Source organism: Syngnathus typhle, linkage group LG20 (assembly GCF_033458585.1).
Source record: "Syngnathus typhle isolate RoL2023-S1 ecotype Sweden linkage group LG20, RoL_Styp_1.0, whole genome shotgun sequence".
NCBI classification, from domain to species: Eukaryota; Metazoa; Chordata; class Actinopteri; order Syngnathiformes; family Syngnathidae; genus Syngnathus; species Syngnathus typhle.
The window spans coordinates 3,239,617-3,263,804 of NC_083757.1; the positions used below are offsets into that span (position 1 = coordinate 3,239,617).

General features: G+C 43.1%; 3 protein-coding genes across 7 annotated transcripts; 2 read left to right on the forward strand and 1 right to left on the reverse strand.

Moving 5' to 3' along the window:
• Nucleotides 1-125: 125 nt before the first annotated feature.
• dync1li1 (dynein, cytoplasmic 1, light intermediate chain 1) lies at nt 126-5,256 on the reverse strand. Its single transcript, XM_061267076.1, has 13 exons — nt 5,113-5,256; nt 4,799-4,872; nt 3,845-3,961; nt 3,540-3,770; nt 3,312-3,466; nt 3,084-3,177; nt 2,872-3,007; nt 2,663-2,774; nt 2,515-2,574; nt 2,400-2,444; nt 2,234-2,321; nt 2,038-2,160; nt 126-1,241 (listed from the first exon to the last, which is right to left on the reverse strand). Exons 1-13 carry the CDS (start codon nt 5,208-5,210, stop codon nt 1,132-1,134), a joined length of 1,443 nt encoding a protein of 480 aa, XP_061123060.1. The 5' UTR covers nt 5,211-5,256; the 3' UTR covers nt 126-1,131.
• Nucleotides 160-16,996, forward strand: cpne4b (copine IVb). 4 transcript variants are annotated; one of them, XM_061267059.1, is made up of 21 exons: nt 160-298; nt 4,054-4,115; nt 6,000-6,054; nt 6,156-6,251; nt 6,381-6,553; nt 8,103-8,293; nt 9,263-9,442; nt 10,554-10,625; nt 10,717-10,791; nt 11,094-11,177; nt 11,272-11,361; nt 12,890-12,988; nt 13,338-13,418; nt 13,667-13,726; nt 13,823-13,956; nt 14,077-14,131; nt 14,212-14,263; nt 14,610-14,743; nt 14,874-15,110; nt 15,560-15,612; nt 16,437-16,996. In XM_061267059.1, the coding sequence occupies exons 6-21, from the start codon at nt 8,123-8,125 to the stop codon at nt 16,585-16,587; spliced, it is 1,728 nt and encodes a 575-aa protein (XP_061123043.1). In that variant the 5' UTR covers nt 160-298; nt 4,054-4,115; nt 6,000-6,054; nt 6,156-6,251; nt 6,381-6,553; nt 8,103-8,122; the 3' UTR covers nt 16,588-16,996. The 4 variants fall into 4 exon arrangements, with proteins under 4 accessions (XP_061123043.1, XP_061123047.1, XP_061123044.1 ...); XM_061267063.1 differs by having other exon boundaries at nt 6,381-8,293; nt 14,902-15,110; nt 16,437-16,518; XM_061267060.1 differs by lacking the exon at nt 15,560-15,612 and having other exon boundaries at nt 6,381-8,293.
• A 1,232-nt stretch (nt 16,997-18,228) lies between these two features.
• mrpl3 (mitochondrial ribosomal protein L3) lies at nt 18,229-22,302 on the forward strand. Of its 2 annotated transcripts, none has more exons than XM_061267086.1 (10): nt 18,229-18,457; nt 18,730-18,884; nt 18,985-19,076; nt 19,166-19,264; nt 19,991-20,090; nt 20,177-20,237; nt 20,924-21,035; nt 21,128-21,205; nt 21,342-21,419; nt 22,093-22,302. In XM_061267086.1, the coding sequence occupies exons 1-10, from the start codon at nt 18,387-18,389 to the stop codon at nt 22,240-22,242; spliced, it is 996 nt and encodes a 331-aa protein (XP_061123070.1). In that variant the 5' UTR covers nt 18,229-18,386; the 3' UTR covers nt 22,243-22,302. The 2 variants fall into 2 exon arrangements, with proteins under 2 accessions (XP_061123070.1, XP_061123069.1); XM_061267085.1 differs by having other exon boundaries at nt 18,230-18,457; nt 18,703-18,884.
• The last annotated feature ends 1,886 nt before the right edge of the window (nt 22,303-24,188 follow it).

A 24,188-nucleotide genomic window follows, 5' to 3' on the forward strand; every position in this document is an offset into this window, starting at 1 on the left:
ATCCACAAGGCCCAATTTTGTTAAAACTGGAATAGCACAGACATTTTAACAGCAGCAATACTAAAATTGCAGTAATTGTTTTGATAAAAATCATCATCATCATTAAAAGACATCCAATGAATGACTCCGAATAAATACCTTTATTTGACTGCCTTACAGATCTGATTATACAAACGCCGACACAGAGCTTTGAAATAACAGGACCAATCAGCAAGACGATGGCTGTACATTCTTCATGTGACCCGACCATAGTTTGACATCTTCTGGCCACACACCACCCTGCCTACAAAGTCATCGGGTACGTCATTCTGCCCATGTAAAGCTCATCTGCCTTTCTAAGTGTCATGAAGGGAGTTTGGGTCAAATGTCAAAAAGTGTGTGTCATTCTAGACTGAAGTCTAACATATATATTTTTTAACTTTGTGGTGTAGTGTATTTCAGTGAGTGTAGTGTAGAGCATAGTCATGTTTGTTCTTTTTTTGGTTTGCAAATAGAACTTCAACATACAAATAGTTTAAAGTTATGTCCTTCATTTTCCATTTCACTCTCTCATATACATACACACATTCACACAGGTATGTTTATCCCTTCTTTAAAAAACAAATGCAAAAAAAAAACCCCAAAAACTATAGTTTCAGGCAATATTTTTTCATCTCACTCCCTTCCTCTGCCAAGTCACTGGTCAAACGATCCTATTATCTAAGTGCAGTTTCTTCAAAATGTCTTTCAGCAGTTTCTACCATTTAAAAACAAAACACTAAGTGAACCATCACAATTAATGGATGGAATAACACCTTCACTATCAGTCTTGCAATGAATCATTTTAAACATCATTCCAGCCATCATGTTGGTCCCCCTTACACATGTAACCATTTTTGCATTAACAGTGAGCCCCCCCCCCTCCTCCTCCTCCTCCTCAGTGTAACAGCCATTTGGGATTTGGAAGGGTGGGGCTAGGTTTTGGAATAAGGTACGGAGAGATGGGACAAGTCTTCATGTGGAGGGTGACAGATGATAGGTAGAAAAACTAGGTGTCCACCATTTCTTTTCCCAGGTGTCAGAGCAGAGGGAGGGAGGGTGGTTGAGGTGGAGGAGAGAAGTAGAACAGGGTGGATTGAAGCGCCATGGTCTTCATGTGTCTTGGCCGTCGGTCTCGTTGGCATTGGGCAAGTCCAACTCCGTCTCTCGGTTGGATATGCGGTCTAGCTCCGCCTGTACATCGCTCAGGCCCAGTTTTGAGCCTGCAGCCATAGCAGTAAAAAAAAAAAAAAGTCGTTAGATTTGCTATGGGGGGGTCACCTCTTCATTCTTAGAGCATGCGTCACTTTATCAGCCAGTGCAATAATTAACCAAACAATTCCAAGTCGTTGCGCTGGAGGGATGCACATGTACACATGAAAACAATAAATATATATATATATATTTTTTTTAATCACTACTTGAACAAGGTACAATTAAAGATATTTTAGTATTCTGGTTGGCCAGAGTATTTGGAATCATGTGTAATGTGTGTGGCACAGGTAAATGCAAACAAATGCAAGGCAACATGCCCTAAAACAATAACACACCTTTTTTTTTCTTTTTTAATAAGTGCTTAGCTCTACATTTACGCAAATACTGGATTCAAAATTGCTCGCAAAATGGGTGCAGCTGTGGTTGGCTCCTTCATGCTTGGATTGTCATAAAAGGCTCAGCAAGGAGACGGGAATAGAAGAGCAATAATAAATCGAGCAGCGATAATCCAAGATTGTCTTGCTCACACACACCTTATCGGGGCCAACATCCTCTGACTGGGGCACGCACATACACACACACACGTGAGTGACGTTAACAGTGAGATTGAATGCGGTTAAACAAAAAACTTCTCATGATTTTACAGTGTGATCGATACAAGAACTGAAGTGTGATGATGTTGCAAAATGTTAGGGATTGGAAGAGAGGATAAATCAAGCGAGAAATAGGCAGGGAGGAGTCATGACAGGATTGTGGGAAGACTGGATGCTCACATAAGCCAAACGTCATAAAAAACCTTCTCACCTGATTTGCGTACTGTCCCTGGTGTGTTGTTGCCACCTCCTGCCGTTCCGGCTCCTCCTGTCCCTGCTTTCTTTGTCAGTAGACTGTTGAAGAAGTTAGCCAAGACACCCTCACTGGTTTGACCTGCAGGAAAAAAAATTGCATTAAAAAAAAAAAAGAATCATTTTAACGGCCTCATGGCGGCAGATTTGTCTACCTGATTGTGGCATGGCGTTGGCGACGTTGGCGGCTGCAGAACGGTTGCTTGTCCGCGGTGAACCGCTGGGTGCTCTGCTTGTCGTGTCCTGTGAATGGAATCCGTTTTTTTGTAGGTCAGATCAAGTAAGATAGAAAAAGAAAGAAAAAAAAAAAAGTCCTCTTACCACTGGTCGACCAACAGTAACAGCTGGCTGTTTGGCGAGCAGTGACTACAGAAAAGAGTACAAATAATCATTTTAATATTTGTTTACTTTAGCAACATTTAGCACGTTAGCTTACCTGCAATTTTACCAGAAACACTTGGTCATCTTCAGCCTGAATCTCCTTTTCATGGACAATCTGATGGGAGATACCAAAAAAAATAAAAAACACTTTGCTACTAATACTGAGGACACTAAATTCAATATTGATATTATTTAGCCGCTACCTTTCTGACTGGCGGTTTGACGATCACATCCTCGAAGCTCTCATCGGTCTTTATTGTCTGGAAGTTCTCGTGAAGTATTGCAATCTTCTTTTCATTATCCCAACCTGAGGGACTGACGTAGGGTTAAAAGGGTTATTTCTTGACCGTTAAATGAAACCCCTTGCACATAAATCAAGAGGTGCAGCGTAATAAGGTCCACACGCACTTACATGAAGACTGCATCTCGTTCCACCACTTGCGCAGGGCAGTGGAATGGAAAGCCGTAAAGTCTGTGGACCAGATATTTATATAGCACATCGAGGTTCTTCATCTCCTTCACTGATGTGTAAATAAGAGACGCTCCGTCTGTTACCTCTGTCAAGGTTGTTATTGTTTGGAATCACCAAAACTAAATGATATTCAAATTTCAAACCAAGGATACACTGTAGACAGAACTGTCGGATGTGGGACTGGATAAAGTCCAGGTGTTCGTCTCTGTAGTCGTGCTCCTTCTCCAAAGTGCTGATGGCATCACACTACGAGGGGACGGACAGACGGGTTGATGTCAGATAGAGGGCAATGCGGCACCCATCAGACTGCATTATCATATTACATCACCAAACAGTTCACACTAATTATTGACATTTATAGACTTAGTGAGTAAACATACCTTAGTGCAAACCACCACCATTGGTATGCCCAGGTTGTGCGTGAGTGTGTTGTCTCCTAATGGCAGCAACACACTTTCCTCCTCTTCGGCTCTTCTCTGCGAGGTCCCGTCCTCCCCACTACCTGGCTCTGTGTATTCCTGAAACTGTTTTACAACTACACACAGACAAAGTTTTACGATATGTTCAGCATTTCATTGCTGAAAGCACAGCGCGGGAATATTTCTCACGTCTGTGCTCGAGCTCCCGCAGCGTTTCCGGAGGGATTCGTAGTTTGTCGACGTGTTCCCTCGCGACCGCCGCCCACTTCTGCAGGGAGTCCAGCGCGTTCCATGGCCGCGACATGTCAACCGTTATGACCAGTAACGTGTTGCTGATGGAGTCTACCGGTACGGCGACTCCCTGTAGACTTTTGTGGTACAAGTCTCCGTCCAACACCCATGCGTTACACCTCGTGTGGTCTAAACACAAACGTCAAAGTTAGGAGGGGAAGATTGCAGAAAAACATTTTGAGATAAATAAAATAGTGAGATACCGTCAATGTCGTCATCATGGACATTGATGTAGAGATATTCTAGACCTCGACCTTTCATGTAGTCTTCGACTCCTTGTAACTTGGCAACCAGGGTGGTTTTCCCCGAGCCAACTTCCCCTAAACACACAACACTTAGTTACATACATACTGTTATATATTTGGTGTTTTCAAATCATACATTTACAGCAGATGTTTTCTTATTTTTTCAGATCTTTATTGCCGACGCCGCTGGTGCTTATGAAGCGAGAGAAAAGATTTACCTTCATTCCAGGTAGTAAAGAAAAAGCTTTTTTGAGAGCCAATTTTATCGCTGTTGCGCTGACAAGGCTGCGTCAACTGTGCTCTGTCCACTCATGCCGACAGAGGGACTCTGCCAGCTCAGTGGCCTAGTGGTTAGAGTGTCCGCCCTGAGACTGGAAGGTTGTGGATTCAAACCGCGGCCGGGTCATACCAAAGACTGTAAAAATGGGACCCATTGCCTCCCTGCTTGGCACTCAGCATTAAGGGTTGGAATTGCGGGTTAGAAGGAGTGGAGCTCTTTACAAGCCCTAGGCTTCGTCTCCCTCCTGCACAGTTATTGATATAATAATATGTGCTAAACAATAAACTAAACTAAACTAACTCTATGCAACGCTGATGTTTTGATTAGAACTAAACTTGACTACCATGTCTGCCACGCTGCACATCAATAAACTCGCGGGGCATCCAAGGCAGCGGCTTAACCCTGCACGAGCGTATAGCAGCAAAAGTAGGGCGTTTATGTTCATTCTGGAGGTTGGCATCCTCTGCTCAGCATCACTACTCTATAGCCACTAGCATGCTACAATGACTTGCATTCAGGTAATGCACCTGTGTGCAAACCTCAACAGATCGTCACCTCTGACACATCTGATATTTAGTCTCAATTTATTTGTATGCAATTTAGCTCACAGGTTGCACAAATACAGTACCCACCCATAACCAGGACATTTTTCCCGGATGGTAGCTTTGATCTTGAATGGGTTGACACTTCGCTCAGGATAGTCGACCTGCAGACATAAGACGCCGATTATCCTCCAACTATTCATGATTCATTCATTACATTGAATAACAGGTTGAGTAAGCTCGATCCATTGTCACCAGCCTCCAGTCTGGTGCTGATGCTAGCCAGCCTCGTTAGCAGGCGGCTAGCTGTCAAACCAATCTCCTCGCCGGAAGAATTGAGCTTTAGCGTCTCGAGGCATCTCCGTTATCGATGAGCTGTATTTCGAAAGAAATTGCACACGCACCATAAGTTCTGCCCGTCATCCTCCTCCGGGTTCTCCAGCGTGGTCTTGGATCCGGTTAAGGTGGAGGATAATAATGCACTCCTCCCAGTAGTCGCCATCTTCGCAGGGTTGTCAACGGAGCAGAGTGCCCGGATGTACCGTTAGCTTAGCTTTAGCCTGGTGCACTGACTGGTGGGGGCCGGGGCGTGGTCGCACCGCACAAAGACGGGGTGCGCACTCACTCCAAAATACGGGATGACCTCACCATCAGCGTGAGAAAATTGTCCCAACGCACAAAATCATGCAAGTGTTTGCTTGTGCTTTTGTTGTTGTTGTGATCTTTTATGTTGGCTATAGTCCATGTGACCTCACGATAAAGCTTCAAACCCAAATCGTTTGATGCTGCAAAGCCACACATCATAAGCCTCTTCGAAATCGTTTGTTTTTATGTTCATCACATTTGGCAAAGTTGCAGTACATGCATTAAAATAGATAGAGTGACCACAAAGTCTCAGAAATACAGATTATTCCAAAGTACATGTTCACCAGATGTATTTTTCACTATCAGACGCATTGACCTACATTTGCTCCCCAAATCGTGTTTCATTAAATTGTAATACTTTAGTCACAATACTCCACTCACTCCATTTAATAGCAATTTTGGTTGTACTGCTGTCAGCAGTGAGTGTGGGATACTACTTTGCTCCATAAAACAAAATCTGTATTGTATTTGTAAAGAATATTTGTTTTTTGGAAAGTGTCCACTCTGTGTCTGACGGCAAATGCTGAAAATACAGGAGGGGAAATAGCTTATAAATATATAGCATACAATGGCCTACTTTATGATCAATCTAAATAGCAGCCACATTTGAGAGTGCTATATTTGACCAGTTTTAATTCCTCCCCAGAAAACTCATCTTGCTGCTGGAGGCTCCTTTTCTATGGACCACCAACCGGTCTCAGGTGTGCGGTCATTGCTTATTATAAAACCGCTGAAGCGCATCCAAGCCAATCAAATTGGAGAATCGGAGAAGAAGCAACGCTATCACCCATGTGGTCACTAGATGACGCTGATGCACCGCATCGCCAGTCGAGTGGGGTCCCTGGATGCTGCGCGCTCCCCGCGGCCCCCCGGTGGACTCAGCGGATTACAAACTCCGGTTAAGTGGCGCACCGCCCCCCTCCTTCTCCCATTTTTCATCCAGAGTGAACTCAGGGAAAGGAGCGCGCCCTGGCCGCGCTTGCCCGCTGGGAATTTGAATGCGGTTCTAATTCTTGGTTGTCAGCAGCATCCATCCTCAGCTCTGCAGTGTTGTGGGTGACTGAAATCCTGATAGACAAAAGCGTGTGAGAGGAGGAGGGAAATGGGTCCGGAGACGGCGAGGTAGGTACCCCTGATTGTCACATCAGCAGCGTGGAAGTTCTTCGGCTTGCTCCGATCTTCTCACCAAGTCTCAGTGGGGTGAGTTTTGTGCATAAAAGCCGCCTCCTCTGCATTGTGCATGAAAAGTGTCTCGCATGCTTTGCAAAAAAACAACAAATTGCAACGTATGTACATTTTGTCATCATGTGGTGGAGTTAGATAAAAAAAAAAATCCTCTATGTTTAGTGGGCCTTTGCTTATGCATATTAAAAAGCCGCACAAAACATAAAATTCAAAAGCTGTTGCTTCAATTAGAAAAAAAAAGAGAAGCTCTGTAATCTTTTTTTCACGCTGCTGCTTGTTTCTTCTCTTTCTTTCATCCTCTTTCACCCCCTTGCCCTCCTCTCTTCCTCCCTCACTCCTCCTCATCTCTAACCACTTATAAATCAATTTTGGGTGTATTGTCAGTCAGCTGAACACAATTTTGTCTTCTCAGTCATGACTATTAACCCACCAAGAGTTAGTTCCTTGACACGCTGCCTCTTTAGTAAATCCCACGAAAAGGCAATACCATTGCACCTCGTCTGGTAACCAATAAGGTCGACTTGATGCTTCCTGTGACTGAATCATTTGTCACATCTGTCAGAGGGGCACGTGCGCCGCCAAAGGTGAATGGGGGTACACAGTCAAGGTAGAGTACTTGATTGATTGGCAGAGTGCGGCGAGAACGAGCGTCAAAGAAACATTACATATTAATCCTGGTTGAAGTACACACCAATATCAGAGCAAGAGGCTTTTTCTTTCCCGATAAGAGATGAGTGTTAAGCCCCCTAGTGCCACTGCAATATCATTTTATGTGGGCAAATAAAGTGAGTCAATTTTAAATTTGCTATATAGTTTTTTTTTTATTTTGACAGAAAACCCGTCGCCCAACGAAAATGAGATTTTTTTTCCTTCACTTGAACAATTTTGTCAATTTGTTGTCATCTGTCTGACTCACAGTTTCTGTTCTATGGTTATCATTACATTTTTCACTTTGCTTTTTGCGGCAGGATCACGAAAGGCAAAAGCAAGTGTCAGTTGTCACACATCTGTCCTAAGCTTGCATCCATGTCCGCATGTCAGTGAGCCCATTCGGCACCACTTTGCTAAAAATACTCGGCACCGACCAACACACACAAACCCAAGAAACATGAATTATTGAGGACGAGGGGAGGAGTGAGATCCAGGTCAGAGTCAGACCCAGTTCCGAGAGCTTAAGTCCCTAAGGGTGATGTTACCAGACCACCACATTTATATTCACTTTCCACCATCTACATTAGCACATCTTCAGACCTGTGGTTATCCTTTCGGGTGAGACAAAGCGGCTGGAGGCCGCAGAATGGATCTGTGCACTTTTATCCATTTGTCTTCAGCAGCAATAAATTCAATATTGGCTTTAACCAGATGTTAAATTGATCTGACTTGACAAACGTTAGCACATTAACATTTATTAGAGTAATTAAAGGACATTTATGGATGATACTCTGGGGCATTTTAAGAGGGACGTTTGTTTTTTAAATATTGCAAAATTATCTGGATAGATGGATATGATTGGAATCTGACCATCTAAAATTGCATCTGTTATTCTCTCTCTCTCTCCTTTTAGCGCGTGATTGCGCATTCACGATGAGTAATATCTACGAGTCTGCAGAGGCCACGCTGGGCTTCATCAGCTCTCCGTGCCTAACCAAAGTGGAGCTGAGAGTTGCCTGTCGGGGAATCTCAGACCGAGACGCCCTCTCCAAACCCGACCCTTGCGTGGTTCTAAAGATGCAGTCTCATGGCCAGTGGTTTGAGGTAAAGTCCATCAAATTCAACCCAAGTAACAACCAATCGTTTGACCCAAGCTGTTTTCTACTTTGACTTTTAATATTATTGTTGATGTAGCAGGCTTACCTCGACTTTTACCGCAATGAAGCCAAAGAGAAAAATGTCGACTATCAGGGCAAAATGGGTTCTCATTAACAACAACAAAAAACATACTGCTCAGCACACTTCCTTCTTTTCCGAGAATGAGATGCTACACACACTGCTTGCATGACCTTCACATTGTGCTCATGTGTGTGTGTGAAAGAAAACAAGCACACAAGTTAACAAAAGCCCAGTAGGCTGATTTATGCTTCTGTTCCTTTCTTCCTTGGGGAGAGGAGAACATTTGAACAATTATATTCTCCGTGTAGTCAAACAACTCGTTGATAAGTGTGCAGAATGTAGCGCTATCTAATTGTATTTGTAACGGCCGCGGTGCTGAGGAGTCGGCTGATTTGCAATCAATGCGCACCGGCAGTGTGCTGGATATCTAATGACATCCTGTCTTTTGTACACTTCTGAGGAACCACAAAATAACCCATTAAAAATCCACCACAATAAAAATGGAACACTTGCTATCTGGGAATTGGGTCTAATTGCACCTTTAAGGATATAACGGCCGGTTGTGTACAGTTAAAGTCGATTTATTTGAGCTATGCGTTACAGTCATGCGGACGTAAATAAAATCCCGATTGAACTAATCTTTTATTCGAGTCATTTTTTGTATCTGCACTAAAGGAGACGCGAAAGGAGAATGACTCCAGGCTTACTTAGCCTCATCAATTTTCAAAGTGACAACAGTTTATCACGACAGTCAGCATCCATGAATGTAAATTCTCATCTTCCTAATAAAGACAAGCGCTATTTAGAAAATGGATGGATGGATATCATGAATAACTGAGATGAGGAAAATAACGAGAATCGGATTTGCCTAAATGATTTCATGTGTGTCGGAAGGTGGACCGAACGGAGGTGATTCGCAGTAGTAGCAGCCCGGTCTTCTCCAAGATCTTTCTGGTGGATTACTACTTTGAGGAGGTCCAAAGGCTGCGTTTTGAACTTCACGACATCAGCTCGGGCAACAACGGCCTCCGCGATGCTGACTTTCTCGGGGCCATGGAGTGCACCTTGGGACAGGTCAAATGTCAAACCTGATTAGATTTCAGCATAACTGGTTTTCTAATCTGACTGCCATAATCATATTCATATTTTAAATCGTGATCACATCTAACACAATACAGCAATGCACTAAAACAAGCGACTCAATTTGCAATTCAGTCCGCTGAGCTTTTAATCGTGCATCGCACAATCGTGTCCTATTATTGCGGCAATAGGGAGGCAAAGAACCGCAGTGCATGGAATCCCAATGGGATGTTTTTTTGCCTGAAGTCAGCTACTGTCACTAACATTATGGGATAGATGTCCTTGAGCCTTGGCTTGCTGAAGTGGGCCGCTTAAAAGCCAATTTTGTTCAGGAATGTGCACTGAATCTGTTCATTTACATCCTATATAATAAGAGAAAGGGGATTCCGTGCTTTGCTCAAGGACACATTAGCTGCCGAGTGAAGTGGAACCACTCTAGTGACGTTGTTTTTCATACTATCAATCTATATGTGGTGGTTCCTTCTTAATAGCGGCGCAATCAATATTTAAATGTGTATTTTATGACGGAGTTTCCCTCATTAAACAAGGGCGATTAAAGGGGAAAATAGGCATCGCGCTCATTAAAAAAAAAAAATGACAGATGACCTAAACTAATCCTCAGCATATGCTAACTAAGCATCTTAAATTCTGTTTAGACGTCCAAACTATAAAATGTGCTTTTTTTGTAGAGAACAAAGCTGGGAGGGGGGATATACAATAGCGTTCTTGGATTACTAACACAAGAAAGGAAGAGGATTTTATTTTTCAAGTGTTAGCCAGAGGTTTACTGAAATTGAATAACGTAAAGCCAACAGCGGTTTCAATACAAGTCTTGTGAAGAGTTTTATTTTTTATTTTTTTGTCATTGGAGTCACATAGTGCTTGATGGTAGTGCAGCGGATAAACACCAGAGGCACAAATCCTCTGCGGGAACATTGTGTGTCACAAGGTGGCTTACATTGTTTATTTTGCACCGCTTTCAGATTAGTTATTGAAGCAACAACAATATGCTTTTAGTAATCTGTCAGCCGTTAGCAAAGAAAACCCCCCAAAAAGGCTGCTTTTATTTCCTATAAATTTAATATTATTTTGTATCGCTTTTCAGATCATCTCACAAAGGAAGCTCACCAAATCACTCCTCAAACAAGGAAACACTGCTGGAAAATCTTCCATCATGGTATGACACTTCTTCAATCACATCTCACATTCAGGATGACAATTATTGTGATCATTTCCATCCCTTATCTTCTCTCACTTTCCTCCAAAAGGTGACGGCGGAGGAGCTGTCCGGTAACGACGACTACGTGGAACTCTCCTTCAGTGCTCGTAAACTGGACGACAAGGTTTGTACCACCTCGTGGGGAGTTCCTTGTTGCCATACAATACATGCAAATCCAATGTTGAATGTAAAAGAGACCCGCTGAGATATTCCACACCTTGAGTAACCCCTACTATCTCAGGCGCGGAGATAACTATATTAATTTCCAAGCCTCTTGTGCATGCGCACAGGCACAGTCATGAATGACTAATCCAAACACTTTGGGCCTTCGGGGAACTGTAACCAAGGGAGAGGTGGACAATTTAAAGTGAGAGAAATAATGATTGCTTTTACAGTTTGAATGATGATTTATTTCCCACTTTGAAGGACTTCTTCAGCAAGTCAGATCCGTTCCTGGAGATTTTTAGGATAAATGATGACGGGAGTGAGTCTCTTGTACACCGGACAGAGGTAATCACATGCTTACAAAAGGGGAGTTAATGACCAAATCTTTGGTGAGTATTAAAAGTGTTTTTTTTTTTTTTATGTTGACTGATTTATTCAGACGGTCATGAACAACTTGAGCCCTGTTTGGAAATCCTTCAAAGTTTCCTTCAACACGCTCTGCAGCGGAGACCAGGAAAGAGAGCTAAAGGTGAGTCTGCCATTGTTATTATTTATAGCCGGTCGTTAAAATGGTCAACATTTTTTTTTTAATTTATTCTGTTTTCACAATTTTTATTGGTTGGACCATTTCCTTCTAGGCACAGGATGCAAATGAGTGTATTCCTAAACTTTTAACACCATCCTTATGAAATCATAAAACAAATAGATGTACTTTATATTTTATAACTTTAATTTTCTCTCATAGAATTTGTTGTTGAGAATCTCTTATCTCAATCTTTATCAGTACAGATACCAAACAATTTCTTGTTTATCGATATCAATACCGGTATCGATCACCCCCTTGTGGTCATTTTACAAATAAAATTGCTCTATTTGGGATATGCAGGTCTCTTTTTAAAAATATCCCTCACTGTTTTTTGGGGAAAATTGCTTTACAGGAACAAGTCACCAACCAAGCCAAGAGTTGACATCAGGTCATGTTCACAATTTCATGTCCCGGTGTTATTTTAGGAACAAGAGAGGCGCGAAAGAGCTCCAAACTGCTAAACTTTCACCTTTGCTTGCCAGAATAGATTTGTGTAAACGAGTGTGAGAGTGGACACATCGACTTCCAACGCAATCCTTGGGTGCATGAATAAACATGAGCTCGCTCATTAAATATTCAGAGCGTCTTAACTCTGCATGGATCCTGACAGCGGGAAGAAAGGGCTAACGCACACACCTAGACGCCATCGGCAATGGTTTCCCGGGCTACCTGTATGAAGTATTGGCGCTATAGTGAGAAATGGCAGGGCGCAGATTTCTATCTTCCCGCCACCGCCTTGGTTTCACCCAATGCATACATTTGTCGCTTTTATCTTTGAGCGTGTTTTCCTACAGATCTACCTCCCATTGTTAAGCTCAGTGAATGAAATGAGGTTTTGTTTGTTTTTTGTTTTTTTCCCCCTTCTTGTGTCGCTGAAGTGGCAACGACACAAATTAGCGTCAAGTGGCGAGTCAAGAACGCAGCCGCCAAACATGACATTTTAGGTTCGGCCACTTAAATGGGGAAATAAGAGGATTACCAGCGGTTGATGTTTTCAATCAAGCTTCGTAATTAGTTGTGATTGCTAGTCGTTAGCGTAACCTCAAAAGGTCACAGAGCACTCTTTTGTGTTTTTACCTTTCACTACATTCGATCGATTTTTACAACAAAACAAACGTTGCCTCGGGCGACTTTAAAATTAAAGAATGGCGGGTTTTTTTTTTGTGTGTGTTAAGCGCACTGTTGGCCTGCTGACTCTTGCTTTTTCTTGGCGATTGGAGCCATTTATCTTGTTCACTGGCTCCACACACAAACATGCCACAACACACACACACATGCGGAAAACACGGTGTCTCTTAGGCCACATCCCTCTCAGCATCCTCAGATTAATATTTCACCGCTCCATCGCCCCCCCACCAACACCTCGTTATCAATCATTCAACATGGCATTTTCCCGCGTACGTTCGTGTGTGTGTGTGTGTTTACTCAGGTGATGCTGCTCTCTAACTGGGGGGCGCTCTGTGTGTTACAGTGCACCGTTTGGGACTGGGACTCTAATGGAAAGCATGATTTTATTGGGGAGTTCCAAACCACATTTAAGGAGATGAGGGCAGAGCAGGAGGGCAAGCAGGTGAGAAAAATGATCCACGTTCGCTAGTAAATATTTGGTTTTTCTGTGAGAAGCAACTTTAGGAAAAAAAAAAAAGATGTCAACATTTAGTATGCTGCTCCACTTCACTTTGCTTTCACGGTGTGAAGGACACGCACACAAAACATTTTTCAGATCAATTCAGGGACACAGATGCTATTCAAGGACTTTCTTTGAGTCTCATCAAAATTTCACTTTGTTGATTTCGGAGTGACTTTTTAGATATTAAATAAAAAATGTGATATTCACAAAGGCAAATTCTTGTACAACACAAAATTACAGAATATTGCAATGTTTTTTTTCATCATTTTTATCCTTTGGCCCTATTCAGTGGGAATGCATCAATCCGAAATATCAGATGAAAAAGAAGAACTACAGAAACTCCGGAGTCGTCTTTCTTAACCACTGTAAGGTAAACTGCTTTTTATTCACATCGTCTATCAATTGATTTAGTCCATCGCTGGTCATTTTCGTCAGACGGCGCTTATTTTATTTAACAACCTCAATAATAACCAAACAGCTGGATTTTTTTTTTCCACCGGTGTAAATCATAACTGCCCTATCCAGCAAACGAATGAACGTTGCTATACTCGCTGACGCCTTTCCTCCGAGCACAACTTTCTCCAGTTGATTTCTCCGAAAACATATTTCCCTTGACAGATCATCAAAATGTATTCGTTCTTGGATTATATCATGGGAGGCTGTCAAATCCAGTTCACCGTGAGTTCCGTCAAATCTAATCTTCACCAAATGGGAAGCGCTCGTGCTGCCGCCGTGCTTTATGTATGCTCCTGCATGTGTGTGTGTGTGTCCCAGGTGGCAATAGACTTCACAGCATCCAATGGGGATCCACGAAACAGCTGCTCCCTCCATTACATCCACCCCTACCAACCCAATGAGTATCTCAAAGCTTTAGTAGCCGTGGGGGAGATCTGCCAAGACTATGACAGGTACAGCCAGCACTCCAACCATTCACCTCATTTGGAGACACACATGCCACAAAATTATTCATTCCAACTCATCTTATTTTCTCTTTCTTGTCTCTTCAATGAATCACGGGGTCTCTCCAGCGATAAAATGTTCCCGGCTTTTGGTTTTGGAGCTTTAATACCGCCTGACTTTAAGGTAGGTGGCCTGCGTGTGTTTGTGTACGGCAAGTTTTTCATTGCAGATGTAACAGAAGAGTTTTCTCTGCCCGCGTGAAGGTGTCACACGATTTCGCCGTGAACTTCGATGAAGACAATCCCGAATGTGCCGGTGAGATGTTCGGTCACAATCGACCGTACTTGGCTTTTCTAGCCACATTCATGCATCACCGGATGGAAATAGTTCTCCCGGTGTCACTTCCTCGGAAAGTCGAGGCCAATTTTTCTCCTCTTGTATCGCACGCACACACATCCAACTGGGGAGATTTGTCACTATGCAGCACCAGTATTTCAAGCGACTAGACACAGAGAGAAATAACACTCATCTGTATGTGTGAAAAGGGCTTCTGTTCTCTTCTCTGCACATTGTTGCTTTCTCGCTGTGAGCTTGGATGTGCTATCATTGGTTTGTGAGGATTATTACACCAAAAAAACCCTCCAGTCATCTTGCATCGCAGGGATCCAAGGTGTGGTTGAGGCCTACCAGAATTGTCTTCCCAAGATTCAGCTATACGGGCCCACCAATATCGCCCCGATCATCCAGAAAGTAGCCTCGTCCGCCTCGGAGGAGATGCACACCAAAGAGGCCATGGTGAGAAAAAAAATATATATATTTTTTTTTTCCATATGCTTCATGGTCACTGTGTTTACCTGCATCTCTACTTTGCTCCCTACTTTTTGATCAAACATGCCTCTCCACATCCCTTCCTCCCCCGCCATAGGAATATTTCATCCTCCTCATTCTGACAGATGGCGTCATCACCGACATGGCCGACACGCGGGAGGCCATCGTGCACGCCTCCCACCTCCCCATGTCCGTCATCATCGTGGGCGTGGGCAACGCCGACTTCACCGACATGCAGATTTTGGACGGCGACGACGGCATCCTGCGTTCTCCCAAGGGCGAGCCCGTCCTCCGAGACATCGTCCAGTTTGTCCCTTTCAAGGATTTCAAGCATGTGGGTGTCTCCCTTACTCTCAGCAAAGTATAAGGATGATCAAATGTGATGAGCGGGCGTGATAATAAGCACATCAGTGATCTGTCTGTGTCTGTGTGTGTGCGCTGGCATTGATTTAGTCAGGCTTTGACAGGCCCTAAATTTGTCACGCTAACTTTCCTCTGTGGCAGGTTGAGAAATCAACCAATTACGTTCAAAGCAAACAGGGAGTGCGCGTCTGCTGGATGGCGACTCGATAAACCTGGAAAGTTGTCAACTCGAACGTATTGATAACAGGATGTGCAGGTGGTCAAAATAAACAGTCGGTGCGGAGGTGGCGGCATGCTCGGTTGGAGGGTGGGTTGGCGGAGGAGAGGGTCAACAAGAGAGTGGAGCTAATGACAAAAGGGAGCAAGGGAGTGTGTGACAGAGGTGGAGAGGTGATTTTCTGCTCTGTCGTTTCTTTTCAGAGGAGATTAAGAGGAGCGAGCAAGTGTGTGACAGGCGCAGTTGGATGTATCAGGTAGGAAGAAGTGGAGCGCCAGTATGGATGGGGGGGGGGGGGGGGGGGAATTAGAGGGGGTGGACTTTGATGGTGCATTGTCTCGGGGAATTGTGTTGAGATAGAGAGCAAGAAACTGGGATGTGTGTGGTGGAAGTGTGCCAATCTGAAAACCTGTTGTAAATGTTTGCCTTTTGTCATTTACAGCAGTGAGATACAAACTTTCCCCAAGAGCGTTACATTAAATTTACATCAACGTGACGCAAGTTCAAAATGGCAGCCAGCTCAAATCCAATCTGTGATCCAATCCGCTGGGTCAATATAATTAACCCATCCTTGGGTAAAAGTAATCCTCAAGTCCACAACTATCCAGCAGTAGGGAAGGAAAACAGCTCAGCATTTTTAAGTGTATGTTGGCTTTATGTCTATATATTATACTGCCCCCTGGTGGCTAAAGCATGGACACCAGAAGGAGCAGCCCAATGTCCATTGAAATGAACAAAAGAAAAAGGTAACAAGCTCATTTAAGGAGTACAAAGTGTTCAAATGTAGGGAATACGATTAGAAACAGATGTCCTAAAAATCTTAAATTCACTTTCCTTATTATAAAATGAGCCCTGTCATATGTCAACAAAGCCCCAGAGGACCCTATGTTGAAGTTTTTGGGTTCCTCGTTACAAGCTTGTCTGATCACGTCAGTCTCACTATGCTCGGCCTATGACAGCATCAGGCTCAACTGTGAATTCCAGCCTGCAAGAGTCACGCATGGCCAGTGATGCGAAAGTCTTCTTAACGTATTCCGTTTCCTCCTCTCTCTCTCTCTCTCTGTCTGTCTGTATTGGCAGGCGTCCCCAGCTGCCCTGGCGAAAAGTGTTCTGGCAGAAGTCCCGAACCAGGTGGTGGATTACTATAACGCTAAAGGCATCAAACCCAAGTGTATGTCGGACTATGAGTCAACAAGGACCTTTAGTCCCTGACAATGGACTTGCTACATAATATGTTTACACTAAAATGCAAATGAGCATTCATGTAAATACATAGACATTTGTTTAGCTCAGAGAAATAGCTTGTTCTGGTAAACCAATTTGAACTCCATCAATGACTATTGCATGTTTGGCCATGATGGAATTAACTTGGGAATTAATACTAGCTTACAGTTCTTTATAGGAAACGAGTTTACTGAACCAGCATGCAGACCTCAGCCAACTTAAAGAAATGACACGATACCTTATTTGGATAACTAGCAAGTGTGATGAATGTATTCTGAAAATTAGCATTGCACTTTGTATTTACTCTTTACATACATAATAGTTTCCCTGTTTGTGTTTTGCATTCATGCATGATTAATTCTGCTTGCAAATCCCTCATAGAGGCTTGCTGGTTATGAAATAAAGTATTTCTGTCATTTCATGGGCTGTTTTTTTCTATATGATTCTTTTTGAGGCATAAATACGGACTAATTGTAATAATTTCTTAATAACCTTCCTAAATTGTAAAGAGTTTTGCAGGGATAGCTAGATGTGTGTTGTAGACACTAATCTGTGAACTGCATGTTGATTATAATAAAGCCACTTTGGTTTTCTCATTTGGTGCAGTTTTCAGTGTGCACGAAAGTGTTTCAAGTGTCAAATCGATCCACTCTGCAAATGAACACACAAAGAGATGCCGGGTGGCGCAGATGTCTCATCGTGGAGAATTGAATGAACTCAGCTGAGGAGAGTTTATCAATGCAATGGGATTTGCAACTGTTATTATATATTTCATATCTTACTTAACAACACACTTTCAAGTAAAAAATTGAAGAGGAGGGAAAATCAGATTCTGCAATTTGTTTGCTTTTGATTGTTTCAGCCCCTTTGGCGCCATGTCTGTGAGCACATTGAATCCACTGAATTTAATGACTATTTGCGTAATATGCAACCCTCCTGTGAGCTATTGACGATAGAAGTCATACCTCTTTGTCGCTCGCAGGCGGCCGCAAGTTGCCAGTGACGCACAGCTGCACAGACTTTGTTTGGATACACAAACTGCAACGGTCCATGGACATTTGGGCTTGTTGCAATTCTCTATCCCTCTCTCACTGTGAAAAATGGATGGAATCATTTCACTCTCTTTATTATTGGAAACAGAGCAAGAAAAGGGTCTCACCTGCAATTGGGTCAGTCAATACTCTCAGTATACTCAACACATTTTTCTTAAATGACAACCTCAAAACCCAAGACACACTATACATGACCTTGAGACGTTATTGTACAAAGTCATATGAGTTTTAAGACTGATACTTTATATGGGTTAAGACAAGAATGACCCATAACCTGACAGCTAAAGCTGTTTCACAAAACAACACGACTTCTATGTAATAATAATAATAATAATAATAATAATAATAATAATAATAATAATAATAATAATAATAATAATAATAATAATAATAATAATAATAATAATAATAATAATAATAATAATAACCTGAGCAATGTAAGACACACTCGACATAAAATAAAAAAATATATATATGTATATATAATAAAAGACGAAAGAATGGCTTTATTAAATTTAATTTCATTTTTATAGGTATTCTTTTTCGGGAGAGTAGTTTCTTTGGGTGGAACCTTTGCCAGGGAAGCGTTGCGCAGGGGAATTTTCTACTCAAGTACCGGAAATACACGGGGTGACATTTGGAAAAAGACAACATTGGCGACATGTGAATCCATGCTAATACAACTAATTAGTTAAATTGTGAACGTTTCTTCTTCTATTTTTATACGTATTTATATTACAAAGAACATAACCACATGGCGGTGTGGGGTTGCCGCTTTCTTCAGCGGGGTACTCGTCTGATTGGTCTCCGAGCAGCAACTGAAAGGTGGCTAATGCTAACTACTTTACTTTCTATTTATTGACTTGTGATTAGTGACTAGCACTGCTCATTATGTTGAATGTTGTCGTACTTATTTGCCTGTAATTACCAGGTAAGCAGCGTGTTATTGCATTTTTAATTTGCATCAGTGTCGAACTACACTGCTTTATTCCGAGTTTATAAATTCGACAACAGTAATTGAGGGGGTCATGTTTTGAAACATATATAACTAACTATGTGTCCTGGTCCAGCTCCATTCAATCGGTAACTTGTGTCAGAACTTTGAGGTCGGCAACATGGGGTGACGAGCACCTCACAGAAGAGAACCAACAGTACTTAAGGAGGGAAGCAGCCAAGGAATTCAGACAACAGACTGCAGACAAGCTCAACCCACTAAAAGATGAGCCTTGGCAGCGACATGAATGGACAGAAGGTGAGTGTCTTGATTTAAAAATAAAAGAAATAAACGAAACGAAAAATAAAACATCTAGTTTCCTTTTATGTGGGTTCTTTTTTTATCTGTTTTTTTTTAGGGAGTCGAAGAGTTGGGCTGGTAGCTGTGAAATTGGGGATGGCTCCTCTGTGGACAAAAACTGGAGAAAGGCATGTCGTCACGATGCTGCAGGTATTTTGGGTTTGCTCGGCCGCTATTATTCAACCGACATTTCTCGACAACTTCTTGTGTTGTATTGTGAATTTCTTTTCCTTCTTCAGGTTCAGGATTGCCATGTGATACAGCACATACCTAAAGAAGAATATGACGGAAACACCGCTGCTCTGATTGTAGGAGGCAAAAATGTGTCGCCATTCCAAGTAAGACATTTTTGTTATAATAAAAATGCACGGAAATAAAACAAGATTGTAGCTCCTCTTGTGACTCACCCTGTATTTTTTTATGACACTGCAAGTGCAGTCAGAGAATCATAGTCATCCCCTCAAAGTGCGTCTGGTGTGCGTGCCTTTCTACCCAGTGTATCATCTCGAGTGTCTAAAAGTAATTGAAGCGCAATAGATTTCACAGCCCCTTTGTCTCACCAACGTTGACAACCACCATTCATCTAGATGCTGCCTTTGACCATCCTAATAAACTTGAAGGTGACGCAGAGCCACTTATTAGAGCAACGCCAAGCAGTGACAGCAATTTATTGACCTCGCCGCTTGTTGTTAGACGTCTCGTCGTCAACCGGGTTTTGAATTCTTCTCGCACTGAAGTCGGAGGCTGAGTTTGTCGGAGTGAAACGTAGTTGGCAGGCTGATTCTCAGGCAACAGAAGGGGAGAGAGCGTTTTGGAGGGACGGGAGAGGGGGCTGAGGAGAACGTGAGCAAATGTCAGACACGTTGCCAAGTGTGTCTGCGTGTGTGTGCGTGCGTGCAACTTGGCTCCCGCACGGTCCTAACAGGCCCGCTGTCAGATTTCAAATGCCAGCATCTGACTGCCGCTCACTGCTGGTTCTTCTTCATTGCTTTATTCCACCCACCTCTCTTTGGCTGTCTTAATATTCCCTTTTTTCTGCGCCTTTCCATCCACCTGACTGACAGAGATCTGAAAAGCGAGTGGAGAAGTTCATGAATGCGGGAGTGCCTCCAAAGCAGAAAATCACCACCTTTAAAGTCTCAGACAACGCTATCATTAAACCTGGTATCCGCATCCAATTTCTTACTGCCGTTTTAATTGCACTATCACTTTCCAGTAACGCCTCTGTGTGTGTGTATTTGTGTGGCCAGGCACTCCTCTGTACGCTGCACATTTCCGTCCAGGCCAATACGTGGACGTCACAGCCAAATCGTAAGTTCTGAACTTTCCTCCTTGGCTTCTTGCACCCACGCATCTTATTCTGCATTCATGGCTGCTGGGAAGTCACACGTTTGTGCATCACACTTGGCCCACAAGTAGGGCTGAACAATTAATCCAATTCAAATCGACTTGGCAGTGTTGTAGAATACAAATCTCCCATCTCAACTGTCAAATGAAATGAAAAGAACTACACTTTGTTTATTTACAAGGTAAAACAACGGCATAGTTTGGCCATTCAGTCCGCAAGGCTTCTCTGTGGCAATGATGTATCCATGGCAACACATGTCAAAAGGAACTATAAGAGTATTTGCAGTCTTGTATTCTTTATCTTCTGCAAAGAACAACAAATATTGGCCATTCTTATAAGCGGTTCAAGGAACAGTGCTGTCTCGCTTATACTGCCCTCAGGTGGCCAAACTGGGCACAGCAGGAAGATCAGCACAATTTTATACAGTACAATATTATGGGGGCTACATTTTCTCAATCAAATGCACATTACAACAATGTTTGTTTTTCTTGGTGTGACGGCTGGAATGGATTCACGGCATTTCCATTCATGAAACTTTACTGAGAGGCATTCCAAAACGTTTTATTTTTTTAAACGTCCGACTTCACGGGTGTAATTAATGCAGCAGTGTGTGTACCCAATATAAGTGTGTGTGTGTGCTTGTGTGTAGTATTGGTAAAGGCTTTCAGGGAGTGATGAAGCGTTGGGGATTCAAAGGTCAGCCAGCAAGCCACGGACAAACAAAAACACATCGCAGACCTGGAGCTTCCGGACCTGGAGGAGTAAGACACATGCACACACCCCCAAACACCACCCTTAAAATAAACAGTTGGGCTTTTGTAATCCGTTAATATGCGCATGGATCTGCTCTCAGGATCCAGCCAAGGTTTTTAAGGGAAAAAAGATGCCAGGGAGAATGGGCAACATTTACATCACAGCTTCTGGACTGAAGGTGAACACACACGCTCACACGCACTAAATAAATAAAAATAAGGGCCGCTTCGACCTTGAGCACCCCTGATGGCAATTTCAGTGCAATAATTTTCTCATTTGTCCGCCGCCTCCCCCCCCGTGACACCCCCTTCCAGATATGGAGAGTCAATACCAAGCACAATGTGCTGTATGTTAACGGCTCCGTCCCTGGCCACAGGAACTGCTTACTGAAGGTAAAAAAATAATCACGTCTTTAAAGTGAACTTTGAAAACAGTGGTTGACCGCCCCACAGAGACGGGTGACCTTGCACCTGTTAAAAGTGCATGTCACCTGTGAGGCACTGTGATGCATCCTCATTGACACTGTGCTATATCAGCATTGTACGCGCGTGTGTGGGGTAGCAGGGGGGGGGGGGGGGCGCACTTTAATGATCTTAGTGATATCCACACCATCCATCTCCATACTCGGCGGGCTGGGCTCATCACGCTCGTGCGTGCACAGCCTATTATTTGTTTTGCGGACAAGCAATAATGAATACAAATGCGCTTAGCTTTTCACCTCGCTCCGTCTTCTAAAGCGCGCGTACGCACCCACCTCCACCTGGACACACTTCAGATTACATTATCCCAATGGGGTCCATGTGCAGTTTAATAACATTAGATATTCCGTTGGGCACTCGTGTCTCTGGCATGTTGTTTTAAAATTAAAATTGCATCTGTTACCCGAGGACATTTTTCCCCCCTGTGCTTTTCCATTTTTTTGCAACCTACATTTATCACTGCAGGGCTGGAATTCACACCCACTCGCAATTTGGGCGAAATCTGAGATAACACAAATGGAGTTGCACAAATGATCAGAAATATGTATGAATCCCAATTCAGATGTGTCTGTGTGTTCTGTTCCAGGTGAGGGATTCAAATCTGCCCACCAGGTTGTCCAGTTTGCGCAGCCCTCCTTTCCCTACCTTCTTCATGGAAGAGGAAGGCGACCTTCCCGAAGACCTCTACGACGAGGACATGTTCATTCACACCGAGGAATCATTATCGCTCACCTGACTCCACACGCACGCCCCTTAATGAAATTGTAAGCCTCCAATAAAGTGTAACTCGGTTAAAGCACTTGGAGTTTTCCTGTGAAACCATGGCAACTAGAAGTGATGTCACGAGAGGATCCCCTTCGCAGCGAGAGAAAGAAGAAAAGAAGAGAGGAGCATAATAGCAGCGAAGGTGCAAGCATTGACAAATGGGGCTAGGGCATTACTTGTTGTCTTTTACAGAGAGCCGAGTGAAGCAAATGCAGACAGGAAGAAAATGGTATAAGCCATGGAAGTCAGCACAAAAGTGTTATAAACAGAAAGGCCAAAGGTGAGCCATGGGGAGGGGCGGAGGCTGACAAAGGTTTGACATTTGTGCTTAAGAGGATAAACGAGGACATTTATGTTGCAGCAGGAGGCGAGCGGTGCTTAGGTGTGTTTGTGTTCAGCAGTATTAAAATGAGAAACCGTCCTGCTGCGACCCTGGTACTTCCTCCCTTGCACTGTGGGGACCCATCAAATGAGAACCATGGCTTCTAAATTATGCTCAAACACTTGCACTCTATTCATGGCAATATTATTAATCACAAAAGTAATCCTCTTAATTTGTTTTTTACTACACTTGTATCAAACGGTATGTAAAGAACAAAGTAGCTCCATTCTACTGGGCTTTATTTTAAAATAATTTAAAGGAAGCAACAATTTTTGCCTATTTTTTGCTTCAATACTAAACATTCTTTACAGAGGATAAAGAATACGTGACTGATTATCTGTCTAGATGAGTTGCTCCACTGGTCATATGCAGATATATTTTGCGTATAGGATTATGAATCCAATGCATTATTGTTATTGTAGCATGTTGCTTAATCACGTTTGTCGGCCTTGTCATTCAAGGATGAAACTAATTTGTGCAATTCTTGTCTGATTTGTGTTTAGTTTGCGGTGAACTTCAACCCGAAGAGGCAGGAAACAGCTTGAAGCCTGTATTGCACAGGTACAGCATATAATCACGCTCCTGTTGGGGGGGTGGAGCACTGTCAGATCTTGTTTTTGTCCGTTCATCCAGAACAACACTTGAGGCCAGGTGTCAGTGAGAGATAATCGAAGTCATAGTTCATTCCGGAAATGTTTTGACAAGAGATGAGGTTGCAAGTTCGTCCAAAACTGTCGTGCGTAAATTCTTCGGAAATGTCTGAGGATCCAAGGCGAAGCGAAGTCTGCCAATCCGAACTCTTATTGATCGTCAGTAATTAAGATGCTCTTAGTTCTCGTGTGCACGAATGAAATTCTTGATTTATTTGACTGTTTTTCCAACTACGAAAAGAGCTGAAACTAAATTACACTTAAATAAAACTTTCCTTTCGCTCACCCTCCCAATCCATCCCTGTCCATCAATGTAATTTGCTAATAATTTGTAATTTGTAATTTTTTCCTCCCAACGCAAACATTTCAAAGGCAAATTACTTGGACTTCGGACCGAGGGGCTTTTGGATTTTGACATGATGGATCTGGCCCCCGCCTTCCGCTGGCTCAACAAGCGAGCGGTTTGATTTCCATTAGTAATGAGCTTGCACAAAGACAACACGGGCGCACGTTTAATGTCTAAGCAAGCAAAGATTGCTCGGCCGACACACACGAGATTCAGTCCCTGCGTATGTGTGTATGTGATATGAATTATTGAGTGTGTTATTTGAGGGACAGCTGCCCTCTCCAGCACATTAACTCCCTCAATCAGACGTACGGTCGCGAAGGCAGCCGGAGTTGAGTAGCGGGAAAATATTCAAATGAAGGAATTGTTCACGCAATTTCACACTGACTCGTAAACAGTCAGCTAGCACTTTGGTGGCTAGCTTACGCAACACACAGGTTCTGATGATTTCAGGAACTGGCCCCCGGGGCCTCACGTGTGACACCTGTGTTGGAATATCACCACACGCCTTTAAGCTTTACCCCCGGTGGTCTCGCTGT

What these genes read in the sequence shown, in the direction of transcription:
- dync1li1 (XM_061267076.1), bottom strand. Translation starts at nt 5,210, where the DNA reads ATGGCGACTACTGGGAGGAGTGCATTATTATCCTCCACCTTAACCGGA. An exon ending in GATGACGGGCAGAACTTATG is followed by an intron (nt 4,873 to 5,112) that starts GTGCGTGTGCAA and finishes TTATGTCTGCAG; the next exon opens with GTCGACTATCCTGAGCGAAG. An exon ending in GAAAAATGTCCTGGTTATGG is followed by an intron (nt 3,962 to 4,798) that starts GTGGGTACTGTA and finishes TTGTGTGTTTAG; the next exon opens with GGGAAGTTGGCTCGGGGAAA.
- mrpl3 (XM_061267085.1), top strand. Translation starts at nt 18,387, where the DNA reads ATGGCGGTGTGGGGTTGCCGCTTTCTTCAGCGGGGTACTCGTCTGATT. An exon ending in CAACGCTATCATTAAACCTG is followed by an intron (nt 20,091 to 20,176) that starts GTATCCGCATCC and finishes TTGTGTGGCCAG; the next exon opens with GCACTCCTCTGTACGCTGCA. An exon ending in GAGCTTCCGGACCTGGAGGA is followed by an intron (nt 21,036 to 21,127) that starts GTAAGACACATG and finishes ATCTGCTCTCAG; the next exon opens with GATCCAGCCAAGGTTTTTAA.
- cpne4b (XM_061267059.1), top strand. Translation starts at nt 8,123, where the DNA reads ATGAGTAATATCTACGAGTCTGCAGAGGCCACGCTGGGCTTCATCAGC. An exon ending in CTGGAAAATCTTCCATCATG is followed by an intron (nt 10,626 to 10,716) that starts GTATGACACTTC and finishes TTCCTCCAAAAG; the next exon opens with GTGACGGCGGAGGAGCTGTC. An exon ending in CAGAGCAGGAGGGCAAGCAG is followed by an intron (nt 12,989 to 13,337) that starts GTGAGAAAAATG and finishes GGCCCTATTCAG; the next exon opens with TGGGAATGCATCAATCCGAA.